The sequence below is a fragment of the Bacillus rossius genome, chromosome 2, assembly GCF_032445375.1.
Source record: "Bacillus rossius redtenbacheri isolate Brsri chromosome 2, Brsri_v3, whole genome shotgun sequence".
Classification (NCBI taxonomy): domain Eukaryota; kingdom Metazoa; phylum Arthropoda; class Insecta; order Phasmatodea; family Bacillidae; genus Bacillus; species Bacillus rossius.
The window spans coordinates 62181137-62198800 of NC_086331.1; the positions used below are offsets into that span (position 1 = coordinate 62181137).

The 17664-nt window shown below is 36.6% G+C and overlaps 2 protein-coding genes across 5 annotated transcripts in view; both read left to right on the forward strand.

The window, feature by feature from the left end:
- LOC134529322 (uncharacterized protein KIAA2013 homolog) overlaps positions 1-17664 on the forward strand; it is a 138981-nt gene that overhangs the window by 36546 nt on the left and 84771 nt on the right. For 2 of the 3 annotated variants that reach the window (XM_063363265.1, XM_063363266.1), the window contains exons 4-6: positions 3764-4232; positions 4323-4440; positions 4794-4910. In XM_063363265.1, coding sequence (XP_063219335.1) covers positions 3764-4232; positions 4323-4440; positions 4794-4910 — 704 coding nt within the window. The remainder of the gene's footprint in view (positions 1-3763; positions 4233-4322; positions 4441-4793; positions 4911-17664) is intronic. The other variant, XM_063363267.1, reaches the window with a different exon arrangement.
- On the forward strand, positions 4971-9471 carry LOC134529323 (uncharacterized). Of its 2 annotated transcripts, none has more exons than XM_063363268.1 (2): positions 4971-5558; positions 6109-9471. In XM_063363268.1, exon 2 carries the CDS (start codon positions 6352-6354, stop codon positions 7420-7422), a length of 1071 nt encoding a protein of 356 aa, XP_063219338.1. In that variant the 5' UTR covers positions 4971-5558; positions 6109-6351; the 3' UTR covers positions 7423-9471. The 2 variants fall into 2 exon arrangements, with proteins under 2 accessions (XP_063219338.1, XP_063219339.1); XM_063363269.1 differs by having other exon boundaries at positions 6336-9471.

The window sequence follows — 17664 nt, forward strand, 5'->3', positions numbered from 1 at the left end:
TTTAACAATTTGGCTCACTCTGAGTGTAAAAAAATACACATACATTGGTTCTTCAGGTATCCCACATGCCATATTCCCTAGGGATGCTTACCACGTAGTCGAATGAAAAGATACCCGGGTTACTGTAAAATCATTTTAATACATGTGACATGCATGGTTAATGGTTACAAATAAAACTAATAATATAACTGTTTAAAAGCACTATGGCACGGAAAAGAATGATGGGAGGTCAGTACACCCACATGTCTGGACAAAGTTAAAATCATTCTTAATGTCAGAATCCTAAGCACAGAATCAGAAGAATTACCGTATTTACTCGCATATAGGTCGCGGCAATTTTACCAAATTTGATGGGGAAAAAATGAAGTGCGACCTATATGTGAAGAAAAATTTTTTTTTTAAATTTTTGAGGAATTTTTTTTGCAATATTTTGCTTTAAAATGCGAAAAAGAAGTTTATATAGGTATAGGCAAATTTATTTACAATGTACACATACAGCGAAACCCCTTATTTACCTTACCGTTATTTACGTTTTCCCGTTATTTGTACTATATTCTTCAGGTCCCGTTTAGTTCCCATTTAGTCCAATACAATACTTTCATGCAAATTACGACTCAAAAATCGAATCCATCCCGCTATTTACGTCACGTAACAACCATAAACAACCAGAAAATACCGTGGGTACTTTAAGAGTAGATAAGATTAGCTAGTAGGCCTAAAAACATCGTGAAAAATGTAACGTTTGTAGTCGGCAATGAACATTTTAAATCGCAAAATAAACATATTTTATAACATGAAAAGTTGCTTTTATTTCTAAACATGTAATAATTTAAGCCTAGGCGTGTAAAAGTCCGAGTAATTATAGCAGGAGACAATCTAAAATGCACGAGGGAAAAACGTAAACTCACGAATGTATGAACGTGGCTGATTGTTAATTTCTGATACTGTATTTATGCCACAACTTAACCGAAATACTGGTACGATACAAACTTCACAAGATAAAATGAGCGGAGTCTTGGTAACTGTTTTATACGTATTTTATAATTTCGGAAGTATTGTACAGTTGACGCATATTTTTTAAACTAACAATTTATTTCTGGGGATCATAATTAATTAATTATTGGTATCAAGACATCAAGATGGGCGTAAACTTGAACGTGTCACGGCAGCGAGAAAACTGGTGCGTATACCAATAAACTGGACAAAACTGGTACACGGGAGGTGGAGCTTATATTTTTTCCCGCTAAGCTCGCATCTATTGGCTGGCTGCTGATGCAAGGTCACAAGTCTGGGCGGAGCGTTGAGTGAGTTATACTACGCATGCGCAGCTCAGTGAACAAAGAGAGCCAGCAGGCGTGCCGTAACAGCAGCTAATCGAGTACAATTGACATTTCTCCGCGCAAGGCGCACGGCGCGGTAATGAATTACCGGTGCGACCTATATGGGGGGAATCTTAAATGGGTGCGACCTATCTGCAATGGCAACCTATATGCGAGTAAATACGGTAAGTAAAATAGTAAATCATTTGAGATTGGCCTCGATGAAAAGAGAAAAATTTTGAAACTCCTTTTGCGCTACCAGCTGGAAGTCGATCAGAGAAATGCAAAAGTAGATGCCCTTGAGGTGCGAGAACCATCCTACCCCAGGCAGCATAGACTTAAGTGAATCCTGCAACCAATGGCGACAGGTAGGTGTCCACGTGACATATGCAAGGGCTGTTAGACTAACTCAAGTCTGTGCCACTGGCAAAACAATGTTAACCCTCAATTGCTCTCATAACAATTATTTTAAAGTATTTGTTAATAATTTTCAACGTTAATTATGTTTTTTCGGGAGCAGGTGTGTTCAGAAACAATCATGGCATATCACTGCTCCGTTCTTAAATTTAATCAAAACAAAAAATAAAAGCCCAAAACACTTTGATTCTGAAAATTAGTAATCGGTTTAAATAAGTTCGGCTTACAGCAGGGGCATAATACCTGGTCGAGGTCAAAGTACGAGATGTAGTTGCTCTAAATATTGATTGTAATATATTGTAGTTTTGGTGTAGGAGCTTATGTATAGTTAGTGAAATAATTTTTGTTTTGAAGATGATGAAATTTTGTTCATATCATGTAGTCACATGGCATGAAATATAATGCAATAATGACATATTGTTGTGATTTGGAAATAGATTTAGCTTTACGTCTTGCAACATCGAAGTCATTAGAGTGGTTATTGTTATAGTTTTAAAGTGAATCTAATATTTTTTTATGTAGTGTACAATATCTTTTGTTATGCTTGGGATAATGTTGAGAAAATTAATTAGGTAGCTTTTTACTATGATGGCTAAATGATGCAGAAACTAGGTAAGCATTTATTAATTTGAGCACATAAATTAAACAAAAAAAACCTTTGTTTAGTGCCATTTTTTTTTCTGCTATTTCATTCAACTATAATTATCTTTTGCATACAAAAGAATAAAATGATCCCAGATGATGACCTAAATGATTAATATATTTAAACATTTGTTTTGACAAACATGAAATTAATATATTTTGCAAACCTAGACAAATCATTTTTTTCGATATTCAGTAACAATGAGTAATACAGTTTCTCATAAAGCTTTAACATGCTATACTCAGTATTTACTCATCAGAGATAAGGTTATAAAAAAATGTATGCAGTTATATAAATGAAATTCAAACTTTGTTACTGTTATTTTTTTTAAATGTTTTTATGTATATTTTATACCTTGGTTTTGAAAGTACATTGATTTATTATATCTTATATTTTCGGGTTAGGAATAACTAGTCCTAATTAGAAAACCGCTTTCCTAAAACTTGTATGTTACATATGTATCATCTATGTTTAAGCATGTGCCTTCTGAATTGCATTTAGTGTGTAACCTTAAATTTACATTGCCAGGTGATTTGAAATACAGAAAATAATATACTAGATGTAACAAATTTTATTTAATTTTTTGTCTGGTTTTGGACAATTACTTTTGTTTTCTGTGGGTAATTTTCTTACAGTGTTTTATTTTACAGCATAACACCTATTTGTCATTAAATTAATATTTCATTCAAAGTTTTGAAAGAAAATGTTTTTATTTGCCTTTTTAATATGTTATATTTATTTATTAATTAATTTTTATGACACCGCTTTACATTTTAAGAAATCAAAAGTTAGGAAACAGTTTTAGGAATAGGTTTGCTTACATTTATTCAAAGTATCAGAGCAACCATAACTGTTAATATGAGAAATTATAGTTACATACTTTTGGTTTGCAAATACTTTCCAGTGATGAAATTGTTTAACTACTTGCTAAAAAATAAATTATTCTAGATGGCTCAGATAAATATGAAGGGAACATAATGACAGTATGAATGTTTGGCTAGCCGCACATGTTATGTAACATTTACAGCAACTGTTTTTCAGAAATTGTAATGTCATTAATACATTTGTAAATCATGAACTGTTCTTGCTAGCATAATTCCAGCTTTTTCTGATGAAACTGGTATTTATGCTACATCTATTATCATTTTGAATCCACCATTGCTGGTTTTTAAGTTGTAACAGGGTTAAATTTGTAGAAAATTGTGTTGGTCAACTTTTAAAGTTGTGTTGCTCTTAAATTGAATGTCAATTTTTCGAAACAACTCCAAAACAAATTTCCCTTTTCTATATAATTTTATGTAAAATAATTTTGTGAAAAGTGATTTTTTTTTATTCAATTTGTTTATTAATTTTGGTACCTTCATGTGTAGTTCATTTTCCCCAGGTTCTGCTGAAAAATGCCTACAGGATAGTTTGGCCCAATATAGAATAGATGAAAAGGAGTTTAATGTAAATATTCAGCATGTTCCTTTATCAGAAAATCAGAAAGTCTACCTTCCTTACATTGGAAATGGTCTGTTCGGCCTAACATTGAATGCTGACAGTTCTCTGTACATACGGAATGGCCGTTGCTTGTCTCGGCCTGTGCACTGGCATCCAAACATCGTTACCACCTTCAAGATTTCTAACTCAGAAGAAGCAATACTTTTGCATTACGTGACTGGCATGGCTCATAAGTACCAGTGTTTCTCGAATGGGCTGTCCATTACATCTGAACATTATGCCCATCGCAGACTTCGATCACTTTTGGTCCAGACCATCAGGTTGACAAACCCTACGGATGCACCACTGGTGGTGGAATTTCAGCGCCTGGAGACCAATCATTGGTCCTCATTCACCTCGCAAGTGATCAAGTATGCACAAACATTTCTCCTCGTCACTTGTTTGTAGTTCATTGTTAACCACTTATTTCAATTAGCTGAGTATTTCTGTTATGTTAACAGCCTCAAGAACGGTGATGAGGAAAATGAATACCAAGTTATAACAGGTTCTGTGGAGGCTTCTACAAGTGAAGTTATTGCAGTGTCTATAGTGTCCAGGAAGATGACTCAGCATTTCCCGGTAAAACAACAAATTTTTGTAGTTATTTCACAGTTAAATGAGCACTGTTGAGCTTACTTCTTTCTGCCCATTGTGTATTTTTCAGCCACATGTCATTGCTAAGCCACTTCCCACTAAAGAAACAAATATGACTTGATGTCATTGGCTGACATTTCAACACTACATTTTAATGGCATGGAACCACATCTAACTGGCTGCCAACTTGATGGAACAATGCTTAAAACTTATTGTATGCAAAGGCAATGGTTTGTTTTCAATTTTTGATTTTAAAAAGTGCTTGGTTAACCTTGAATCAACTTAAAAATCCACAAAGACTATAACATCTTAACAAGTGCTGTCCTTTTATTTTTCAGGTAAAACCACACAGTTCTGTTACAATTGATGTGCTTACGACTGTTTCATATTCAAAACCTGTAAAAAAAGATTCTTATACAGTTACAAAGGAAGTTGTGGAGAAGCAGGCAATTGAGGTGAGTCTACTTAGAGCTTATTAACTTTGTAATAACACAATTTTTAATTTGTCTATGCCCTCTGTGGTGAGCTACCTGGCTTAGTTAATTTTCAGATGTCTGTTTCATTGTTGTTATATTCAATACAAAATTATACATAGTGCACAACAATTTTAAAAGAGTAATTGCCTCCATGAATCAAACAATTCTTTAATAATGTCCAAAAATAACTTGAAACACGACTTTCAACAGAAATTTAAATATTAGTATACACCAATCCCTCACTTGGCACGTCTTCAAATTGCGCAAATTCATTTAGTGCGATGTTAATTTTACTGTCCCAGTGTGATATATGTTTTGACTGAAAGGTGTTCATCTGTTATAAGCATCCTACATAACCTCAATGTGTGGCATTGGAAGTTACCCAAGGACACTATAACATATGAAAGTTTCAGATATGTCGGATCGTTTACATTTACTGTACTATGTTATTGGGCCAGAGTGAGACATGGGGTACAGTGAGACATGTCTTTTAACTCCAACTATTATTAAATGGAAATTTCTTTCAATATTTCCCATGTTGGTACCCTTCATGACCTCCATTTTTATTGTGTTTTTATGTTGATGACACCTGATATTAACCAGATATTTTAAAGTGTTGGTTTTCAGGTAAGAAAAGTAATATTTTCTTTCCTTAGTTTATTATTTTTCATACTTATATTTGTTGTTATATGTTACTTATTAAGACATTAACTTAATGTGCACATATTGAGGAATAATTAATGGAGTCACAGACATGCTGGTTATTATAGGTTAGGATTTTTAATTCATAGATATGTGTGTAGTAGTGTGGGGCACAATGAGACACAACAGAATGGGGCACAGTGAGACATGTCTCACTGTACCCCATGCTTGTAAATTTAATAGCTAGCTTCCGTTTCGGGAACATCCAGCCCCACATTAGATTTTGCTAATTTTTAGATGACTATATGAAAAAAAGTTCTTGTTTACATTATGCAATTTTAACTGTTAAACATTTATTGTCACACAAAAATGTTCTTTTTTTTTTGTTAGATAGGCATATATATTCTATAAAATAACAAAGCAAAATTAACATCCAATTACTTGATACTTAATTTCAAGTTACATTAATTATCAAAATTACATATCCATTTAACCCATTTTATTTTTAAAAAGGTTAAAAAAAATTGTTTTTCAGTCATGACACGCAACAGGAAGAGAAAAACAACTATTGGAACATTTAAAGAAGATGACATGAGAGCAGCTGTAAAACTTGTGGAGGAAGGCTTGTCAGTGCGAAAAGCTGCAAAAACTAAAGGTTTAGCTTTTCAGACACTTCACATGTGAGGCTTAGTTATATGAGATTCAGGCCTACTTATGGTTTATAAAATATGTCTTTCTCAACAAAATTGTTTCGTGTTTTAGGTATGTGAGAAAAAAGATGAATAATCCCGAAATGGCTAACATGAGGATGTGTCCCAAGTACAACAGTCGCCAAGTGTTTAACACTGAACAAGAAAGCGAGTTGAAAGATTATTTGTTAACTTGTTCAGCTATGTGTTATGGCCTGAGTTTGATGAACTGCAGAGAATTAGCATTTGAAATGACATCAAGAAATGGTATTGATTGTCCCGAAACATGGAAAATCCAAAAGAAAGCTGGAATAGAGTGGGTCCGGGGTTTTTTGAAGAGGCATCCAGACTTATCCCTAAGGCAGCCAGAAGCTTGCGGTTTGTCACGTGCTACATCATTTAATAAACACAATGTGGGGCTGTTTTTCGATAAACTTGAGACTGTGCTTAAACGATCAGACCACTTCTCCAATGGATTGCGTATTTTCAATCTTGATGAAACTGGTTGCAGCACTGTTCAAAAACCAACCAAAATCATTGCAGGAAAAGGAGTGAAGCAAGTTGCAAAAGTAACAAGTGGCGAGAAAGGCAGCCTCGTCACATCATGTTATATTGTCAACGCAGCAGGGAATACTCTTCCTCCAGTTATCATCTTCCCAAGAGTGCATTTTAAGGAACATATGCTTCATGGTGCCCCCACTGGAAGTCTTGGCCTCGCAAAACAGTCAGGATGGATGAATGGTGAACTCTTTGTTGAAGTTTTGCACCATTTTGTGAAGCACTCATTTTCCTCGCTAGAAAATCCCGCTGTTTTGATACTGGACAATCACGAGAGCCACTTAAGGATAGAGGCTATCGAGTTAGCCAAGGAAAATGGGGTAACCATTTTAACAATTCCTCCTCACTGCAGTAATCGCCTTCAACCACTTGATGTATCAGTGTTTGCGGCCTTCAAGTCTTTCTATAATGCTTCGGTTGACTCGTGGATGATGAGAAACCCTGGAAAAACAGTTTCGATATATGATGTGGCAAGTTTAATTTGTGAAGCACACGAAAAAGCAATGACACCCGCAAACATCACATCTGGATTCCGCAAAACAGGAATTTTTCCTTTTAACAGGAATGTGTTTTCAGAGCAAAATTTTTGGCAAGTGCTGTGACTGACAGGGAAATTAGTCCTACACCAGAAGCTACGAGACCGTGCAGTAGTAAAGACATTCCAATCCACAATTCAATGGTGACGACTGGAGATGGACATTCTGAAGAAAATAGCTTGACACCTAGTTACATAAGCCCAGTAAACATACATAACTATCCCAAAGCAGGAAAGAGATTGGAGTCTGCTAATAAAAGGAAAAAGGGAAGATCTTTCATTCCAACTGACACACCAGAAAAAAACCAACTTGCTCTTCAAGTTCAACATAAAATGAACAGAAAGAGAGGTCTGTTCAAGAAGTGTGACCCTAGAAAAATAAAATTCACTGAGATTTCAAATGAAGATGAAGAGTTTTCTGAATCTGATGTTTCTTCAGACAATGAAGTAATACAACTTCAATCATACAACCAACTTGCGAGGAAGCCTAAAGAAGGTGACTTTGTCCTGGTATAGTTTTCAGGAAAAAACACAAAATTTTACATTGGGGAGGTGCTACGAGAAATAGACATTGAGGATTATGAAGTCAAGTTCCTGAGAAAAAGTGAAAAAATGTGGAGGAAGTTTTTTTACCCATATGTTCCAGATATTGCATCAGTTGCTACAAAAGATATTAGAGCATTATTGCCTGTTCCTTCTGAACATGGAAAAACCAAAAGACAAAAGTCGTACCTCAAATTTTGTGTAGATTTTGGACGGCTGAATGTTCTATAAATTTTTCCTGGCATTTATGTTGAAGTGCAGTGATTGTTGTTAGGTAAATCTGATTGTTGTATAGCGTATTCAATTTGTCTCACTGTGGACCACTGTCTGTCTCACTGTGGAACATCTGTGGGGTACAGTGAGACGTTTGATATGTAATGAAGAATTGTATTTTCTAAGAAAATGTTTCATATATTACGGAATTTATAGTTTGCAATAATAAAGAGCATTAATCAGGCTATTTTTTGGCATAAGAAGATGTCTTTAAATGTAGAAAAGTAAACAGTGATTTCAAATAAAAAATTTTGTGTCTCACTCTGGCCCACCCTCCTATTAACCAAAGGATTAGTATAAATTACTATAGAGAAATAAGAACATATTGCTATTTATAACCAAACATAATATGTTAAAAAGAATTAAGACATACCTATTGAAATAAACAACTGGGAAACAAAATAACACGCAAATATCAGATTGGTGCTGGTTGTAATTATAGGCCTTTGTAAAAACAACAATGTAAAACAAACATCAACAAAACAATTAACATATTAACAAAATATTACTGAGTATTATATATTAAGTAACGAGCTTGTGAACAACTAGGTACGTACCAAGTATTTATTTTAGATATAAGTAAAAAAACAGGTTAAAGTTACTCAACAAATATTATTAAAAAAAATTAATTCATCAAACAAATATTAAATTATTGAAGTCTTCTTATAATTCTTTCTTCAGAATGAAAATTAATTGTCGGAAATGTTCCCAAGTGTAGAAATCCATATTATTTTGTTGATTCAAGTTCAATAATAGAAACTTGCATGATGATCACGTAGAAGTTGAAAACTGTTATATAACCTTAAAATAATAATAATAAAATGAAATTTCTGGCCTTTGTTTTGAAGAGGTCAATTCCCAAAAATGAATTTAGATTCCTGGAACACCAAAGCCAGGATGAGGCCCATGACTCGAACCGCTATGGAATGAAACCACAAAAATATTAACCTCCATACATAAAAAATAATTATCATGGGATACACTTTTCCCACAGACGAAACATTTACTCACCCAAAACGGCGGTAACAGATAGGTCGTTACATTTTATGATGGTTTTTACATCCGCACCAAAAAATTACAGGCGAAATGGCTGAAAAGAAATTGAAAAAGGCAAGGTAAGTCTTTTTCATTTGGCACGACAGAAATCATAGAATTTACAATAAGTAGAGGGTATACAAACAAAACAAAATATTCATAGAACCAGAATTGTAGTACTTAGTGTTTCCCTTACACATTTGATTATAACAGAAACAAACACATTTAAGACATTATTAATTAAATAACTACACAAAACTTTAACATTAAGGTAATGAAAATATGTAAAGATAAATAAATATTAAATACAATCTTTGCATGAAAATTTTAAAATTTATTTAACATGAAAGATTAAAAAAAAAAGTGAATAAATTAATTACTCTTAAAATCACGAGTGCCATACCTAGAAACGGCACACCAGTCGTGATTAGCAGTCTAAATTTCAGTTAGCACGAAATTGCCATAGGCAAAAAAAAAGTCGGGCATGGTGCCACGAAGTCTGTTTCAACTCAGTAAATGTACTGTGCCATCAGTTAGCTATACGAGGGGGAAGAGATGCGCGCGCAGGTCTGACTATGCTATCGGCTGTTGTATAAACATCAGATATGGCAAGTTCAGTTGCGACTATGGAGTGTAAAGGACCAAATATTTTTACATCCGTGTGTATGTCGCCGAGCCATACCGTTGTCGTCCGGCCACAGACCGGGTCTTCAACTTCAGTCTAGCCAGTGGTAGGGAACGCGCATGCACAAACACATTCGGTTGGCAGTAACTACGTGCGCAAGCACCTGCAGTTGGAATCATATTGGGATCATGGCTTCCAAGTGAGAACGTAATGCATTATGTTAAAGTATTTGAGTCAAAACTAGAAGTATAACGGTGTGCAGATGTCATGAAGGTCATACTTATGTTGGTCACACTTAAGTTTTAAGCAATTCAACTGTGCGGCCAATCGTACGAAATAAGGGCTATCAACAGAAATGAACAGATGATCACATGAAAAAGGTTGTTAAATGAATGGTGCAATGAAAAAAAATCACAGGCCTGACAGGATTTATGTAAACCAAGTGGTGATACGCAAATAAGCACTTTAATTTTTGGAAAATTAAAATGTAACATTGGACATTAATATTGTTTTCACTGCCAGTAAAGGATGGTTTGGAAAGTTTGTGGAAAGTTGTGCAATGTAAGTTGTAGGTATCGCTGGGGTGGGCAAGCTAACCAGCCGACTGACGATAAGTACAAAACCACCTATCTCCCGTTACACGGTGTCGTTTTGTCATACAAAGTATTCAATGGTAGACTTAAATGAGTAATGGTTTGACATATTTATCGTTTAGTGTTATTCCATGCACTTATATTACCTAAAGAATATTTCCCTACACATTTTGGAACACATTAAGTAATTTAGCCTTGATTTTATAGAGATTAATTTTTCAGAATACGTGATTTTGAATAACCCAAACATTATTAGGAAAGCATTAGTCATGCTAAGTGAGGGATTAGTGCATTAGCTATTTTCTTGCTACAGTAGTAGGGTTTCTTTGACCATCATAAAAATGTTGACAATAGTTTAAAGTAATTTTGTTAGCATATGCATACTGTTACATAGAAACACATTGCAGGTTCAGCAAAACACTTTTAAATCAAAACACTCATACCTTCTGTTTTACTTATAAAAACATTTGACATTAATGAAATCATAAGTGCCACTTGTATTGCTAGACTTTTGGACCAGGGATCTTGGTTAAATTTAGTATGTACATTTCCCTATCCCCCCAGCAGGTTAAGGGGGTGCATAAAGAATACCAAAGAAAATAATTTTTTACCATCTTAATAAACTTTGATAAATTTTAATTTAAATAATTTCAATATTAGTTAAATATTTATTTTAAAAACTAATGATATTTAAATTTTTTTCCGACTATAAAACTAACAATATTGCTGTTAGTAGGTTATTCAAATTTTGAAGATGTGTAAAAATATGTTGGTATTTAATATTGAATACAGTTCTGAGGTCATGTGTGTACTTATTTCCTGACAATTTGGCTTCAATGGTTATTTAAACTTTTCATTGTGTTGTATTGATATGCTTTCAATTAATATACATATAATAATGGTTCAAACCAATTTTCTGCTAAAGAAACAAATTTTCTCATAAACAAACTTTATAAATGTTTTCATCCTCTTCAACTATTAAAATCATAAAACAACTCTAGCTAGAAGTTGAATTACAATTAGTCAAGATACCTCGCCACAGCCGTTTGTAAGGTCTGTTACGTGGCACTTCATGTGTCAGTTTTTGGAACTCGGTGAAAGCTGCTCTCTGTCATCCTCCTGTTCATTCCTCCGTGTCACCAGCCGATCACTAGGAAGGACGAGGTGAAGAATGGTAAGGAGGACAAGTAGCCTGTGACAGTCACGAGCTTAGTGTAGCACTAGTTAGTGTTATTTACTAGATTTGTAACTGTTCGCCCCTATTCTGTCCGAAGAGAGCTACAGCTGATGATTGAGATAAATTGTGTGTCGGGACAAAACCGGGGCTATAGTCCAGGAAACAAGACCAAAAGAGACACAAACTTGCAAAAAAAACTGGTCCAAAGCACTTCATTAGATACCAAAAGTTTACTGCTGTAGATTTTGTGCATCACACCGAAAACATACAATGAAGTCCTAGATGACAGCATCTTACAGCCATCCATTAAAATATTTCCCATTAACATTGTTTTAACCGTAGACTTCAGTGAAAATAGAATTAAAATTTTAAAAATGTTATTTTTCAAAACAATGTTAATAAATTTCACAGTTTAATACTTAAAATCAATAAAGTAATTAATTATGTTTTCTTTAATCAGCTATGGAAATTAAAATTAAATAGTCATAATATAAAGTATAACACTACTATCTCTCTGTAAAGAGTACTTTGAAAATATAATTACTGAATTCCAGAATTTACTGTTTCGGATAAGGCTTAACATACTGTTACGAAACGTAAGCAGGACCACGGATTGCGCGGGTTCTGAGCTGGCTGGCGGCCCTGCACGGCCACTGACGTCACGTGGCTGCCGCTGACGTGAGGCTTGCCGCGCGTGCCTGGTGGATTACAAAGGTCGTCGCAAACACCCCCCCCCCCCCCCCCCCCTTCCCTCCACTTGTCGTGCGGCACTCTGTATCAGCGCTGTTACCTGGCACCTGGCAGCTTTGGGAATTCCGCGAGCCTTCGCGCGAGCTGCAGACGCCTTTCTTGACAATTCTGGCGTCGGGTCGTCCATGGATGACACGACTGGCCCCAGCCGTGCTCGTGACTTCTAGAAATGGCGCCTGGGCCTATATAAGCCCAGGACGCCGGCCTCCGAGAAAGTTTTTCTTGGGCGAGAGAGTCTTGGCGATAGTGCCGTGGCTGCGGCACAGTTCCTGGGCGAGGATTTCCTTGGCGAGCGAGTTTCTCAGCGATAGTTGGGTGACGAGAGTGCCGCGGGTGTGGCGAGAGTCCAGAGCGAAGTTTGAGTGAAGCGTCGACCAGATCCTCGGCGAAGTGCGGTGACGGAGGTCCACGAGGGGAGCTGTGGCGAGAGTTACGCCAGAGGTGCGGCCCAGCAAGGTGTGTGGTCTGTAAAAAAGCGAGTGACTGGGGAATAAAAATTTTTAATTGTAATTTATTACTAGGCATTTTTAGAAGATTATTTATTAGTGATGTAAATATTGGCAATCAATAAAACTGTGTAGTAAAATCTTTAATTGGGCTATCCATTTACGAACCCAGTAGTTTTCCCACGACGATTAATGTTTTAATAGTGTGGGGAATTAAAAAAGTTAGCAAATATTTGTTATTGGATGGAGGAAAATTACTGTTTATATTGACAACAGACCATTCCAACATGATTTTGTAAAGTAAAATGTTGAAAGGAAACAAAATAAATTAAAATAGTAACTAATGTTGCCACATATGTTGAACATATCCTACACAAAAGTTAGTATAGTTCTCAGTAAAATTTCCAAAGTTTATTACAATTTCAAAAAGTTAATTCTCAGGGTAATTTTAAAATCAATTCTGGCTTACTCAGAGTGATAGAACATCAAAGCTCTGTCTTTCAGGACTACTGACTGGCCTTTGGTTATTTAAGTTAATCTGTTTAAGATAGTGTAATGAAACTTTAAGACTTGGGACACAATAGCAATGTTTGTAAATATATATTTTCAAGTCTAGGCCACCCAATAAATACGTTTTTACACCAACACGACTGTGTAAAAGGACCTAAAAGTGCAGCATATCAGTAAAAAATGTATTAATGGTCTTTCCAATATGGCCTACCAGGAGCTCGATACTGGACCATATACACTGACACTCGCTGTATGATTATCTTTACGAATTGTGCAAAAATTTAAGGGCACAATGTTTAAATGCACCGTAGAGTAAAGACACAGACAACAGCCGCGACCGCACATGCAAAATTAAGTATTGTATAGTTGCTTCTATCAGGAGTTTCTGACGGAAAGCTGTAATTTGCATCAGCCAGACCAAAACGTTCAAATTCCCATCATTCCCAGCACCAGGCACTCAGTTAGAGCCCCGCCAAGCTTCGGCCAATTACAGGATGCTGTCTAGAAAATCAAAGAAATGGAGTTTTAATGATTTACAAATGGAAATAAAAACAGTAATTTAATTAAACTGTAATTTGGCAATATCTTTAAAAATGCAGTTTAAAACATGAAACAGTTTTGTAAACCTTTTTTTTGTCCTCGTAAACAAAGCATTGTTTTACGTCAGGTATCGTAACAACAGAATTGTATCCTCCTTCTCGTGTTCTCTTAGGTACCAAAGAATGGTACTTTAACAAAAAAACCTGGAAACGGGCTAGGCAAGAAACAACTTAATAAAACTACTAATTCAGAGGCTAACACAAGGGTGAGCACATAAAATTTTATTACCAACACACACACAGAGCAGGGGAGGTATGTTAATGTGGATTGTAATTACATACTATAACCAACAAATAAAGACACAAATTTTGCTGGTTACTGAGTTGCTATTTTATTTTAGATAGAATTTGTTTTGGTATTCAGGCAGAAAATCATGAGTTACATGATAACTTTCACTTATTTTTAATTTAAATAACATAAAACATTTTGTTAGGATTTAACAATAATTGGTGAAGCACAACTTAATTTTATATTAATTTATGACAATAAATAACAAATGTTTAAATGTCCTGCTGGGATTATTTTATATAAATTTGGTTACTATTACACCTTTTACTCTTCATTGAACGAGTGTACATTTTGGGTTTCAGACAGTAATTTTAGTATTAGTGCCTATTGCATAGAGCTCATTTTCAGCTGAGTGTTCGATGTGGAGAATGTCCAGAACTGCTGACTAAATAAAATTTGCATTTTTATTGTAGTCTTATCTGGTTGCTGGCATACTGGGGACGTAATTTGGGTCCATCCCGCCGAAATGACGGTACCCACAGGGTAACAGGGTATTTTGAAGATTAAGAAGAGGTAGTTGGTAGCTTAGGGCAGAATCTCAACTTGATTGAAGAAAGGAAGGACTTGAACGCTGTAAATTGGGAGCCCACACAAAGTTGGGAAAAGCCCGACAATCAGCACATGTAGTCGGTGCGTCCGTGGATGGGGAAGAAACACGTGTCTAGCAACCCAACTAAAGTTTCCACAATACTACGTGGTTTCCGATAGCACTCCTCATGTAGAGGGAAACTATCCCGATTCTGAGGAAGCTACATCCTAAAATCACCCAGACTGTTAGATAATTTGTCTTCGCACTGACAGAGACAAGTCCTGAGAGACCAGACGTTCGGATAACGGTCGGGCTTAGACTCACCCCAGTTGAGGGCCAGTAGGACCATCTGAGCTTTTTTTTAAAAAAAAAAAAAAAAAAAAAAAAAAAAAAAAGGGGGGGGGGGGGGGAAGGACACTAATGAAGGTTGAGAGGAGAAAAACTCATCCGATCGGTCAGTAGGCCAGGGAGGAAAAAGTGGTTGTGCCCATATTCAATTGACCACAGCTCTGGCAGATAGTACGCAGAAGCATGTTGATGAGGCATACTGCCTAGGCTGAAAGGGTCCAGAAGTTATCCGCACTTAATGCACCAGGCGTCCGAGAGATGGCATCCAAGTTGTTGCCTGAGAGCTGACGTGAGGCGTGGCTTTAGTCCACGGGAGGAAAAACGGTTTTAGGGTCGGACACTAGGTCTGTGCTCCGGGCATGTGGTTCTAGGAAGCACAGCGAAAACATGGGTGGCAAGGGGTACGGGGGAAAGCTGGCGTAGTGGGAACTTGGCAAAACTGGCCTGTGACATACCCTGGCGATGGTGAACAAGATCTTCACGCCTGATTGAAAGTCGCAGACTTCAGCAGACATCTTAGAAAGCTTGTGCCTCAGACGAGGCAGAGAAGTGTAGTAACTCCGAGAATGAGTCCCAGCCGGGGCACAGTGGGAGAGAGAAATTACATCTGAAGTCGTGCCCAGAAGCAAGGGAAAATCTATGAGCCTTTCTGACCTAATAAGAGACTGCTATATCATCCGCCCGAGGCGCTCGGAACACAAACGGAAACCAGTCCGGGAAAATTTAAGTTGGAGAGTACAGTAAGAAAAAGAATTTTAAATTTGTTAAATTCATCAGATCACAAAATAATATAAAAATTAGGTAAAACAGTAAATTGTGCCAAGAGGTTACTAATTCGCAGCACATAATCAAAACGTAAACAAATGAAATATACAGTTTCAGCCCTCTTTAATACTTTTATATTACAGACGTCGCTCTCATACTTAATTTAAACCACAGTTTATAATTTGGTTTAATTCAGTATGTCTAAAAGAAAACACTTAACTGAAACTGCAACAGCTCATGCGGCAAACACCCCCCCCCCCCCCCCCCTCCCTTTCACCCCTTGTGACAGTGAAATAGCTCACGCCGGCACTCAACACTTAACAGTGAGCAGTCTCTCCACGTGTTCTGCCACACCCGTCGTTGGATCGGGTTGTCGTCACCTGCTACATCTGATAGAGGTATCACCATTCTTCGGTGCAGGTCTCCGGAACGGAAGATACCACGATCAGACGTCACTAGCACAGTAAGTGCCAGGTCTAACAGTGAACTCTGGAACTGTGAACATGGCTGTGTGGCAGTTAGTAAACAATGCCACTCATGTGCAGATACTCTTCAACCCTGGAAGCTGCTGGATGGAATGTCTTCTGCGTTGCCACACTGGTATGATGCCACACCGTGGACACCACATGCTGTGACAGAGGGGTACACAGCCAATGTGGCCATACTCAACTTTCACGAAGGTCTTGGGCAGTCTTGCCATGCATGTAACGATTGTGCATTTGCACACTCTTGTGGGATGTAAAATAAACCCCACAGGTTGAACATACTCGGTTCTTTAGGTTGGATTGTACTGATGGGCAAAAGAAATCGTAAGGAATCTGTTTAAACCCTTCTAGAGGAGGCGATAGATCAACAGACAACCTCACAAGAAGTGGCGAAAACTTGCATGATCCTTTGTCTATCTGACTAGGTACCACGAGCTTGTTTGCGGTTTGAAGGATTGGGCAGGGTGGTGGCAGAAAAGTTTCTGGAAAGACAGATTTGAATGCACTCCTCAAGTGGGAACAGCAGGATTCATCTGCGCATTTAATAACTTGCAAGAAATATTGCGATTCACGGACGTGAGCGCTATACCACGTCATATTAGGTTCTGCTGGATCCTGCAAGCTATCTTCCAGAAGCTGAGTGTCGTAGCCATTCTACCCCAGGCCTGCATCAGGGCTAGACGTCAGCCCTCGGCTCTGCCTGGCTGGTGGAGGCCCTTTGTGATGCATCTACTACCCCATGAAGTAAATGATGTCAGCATAGATGGCACCACGGCCCCAGCAGTTCGCCAGCATTCATAGACATACCATAGTCACATGCTAAACAGATGTTCACTTACCCTGCTTTATCACTTGTGCACTATAACATAAGGTGGCCATGATAGTAAACAGTCTTTGTGCCATAACCACAGCTGGTTCCTATGCTGAAAACCCTATCTTAATATCTCTATGTTAGAATGACCCTTATTATTAAAACTAGCAAAATAACTTCATTATTAAAATAATAAAATGGCAATAACTTTTAAATTAAATTAATAAATCATATTTCATAGTAAACAACATAAATACTTTAAGGTCATTAGACATTTCAATAACATAAAACACACTTCTTGTAATAACATAACATCATACATTGTTTACGTCTACAATTTTTAGAGCTCAGAAAAATATTTATGTTCATGACTAAATATACACTACTAACTTTATAGTTTTTTAGACATTTCATAAAAATTTCAGTACAATAAACATTATATGTAAACATTGATTTTTGTTGAGTAAAGTACTGTCTTAACTGGACTTGACCAAAATTATACCAAAATAATTGTTTTCATTTAAATTGTCA

Excerpts from the sequence above, each read along its gene's own strand:
- LOC134529323 (XM_063363268.1), top strand. The coding sequence starts at position 6,352 with ATGAATAATCCCGAAATGGCTAACATGAGGATGTGTCCCAAGTACAAC.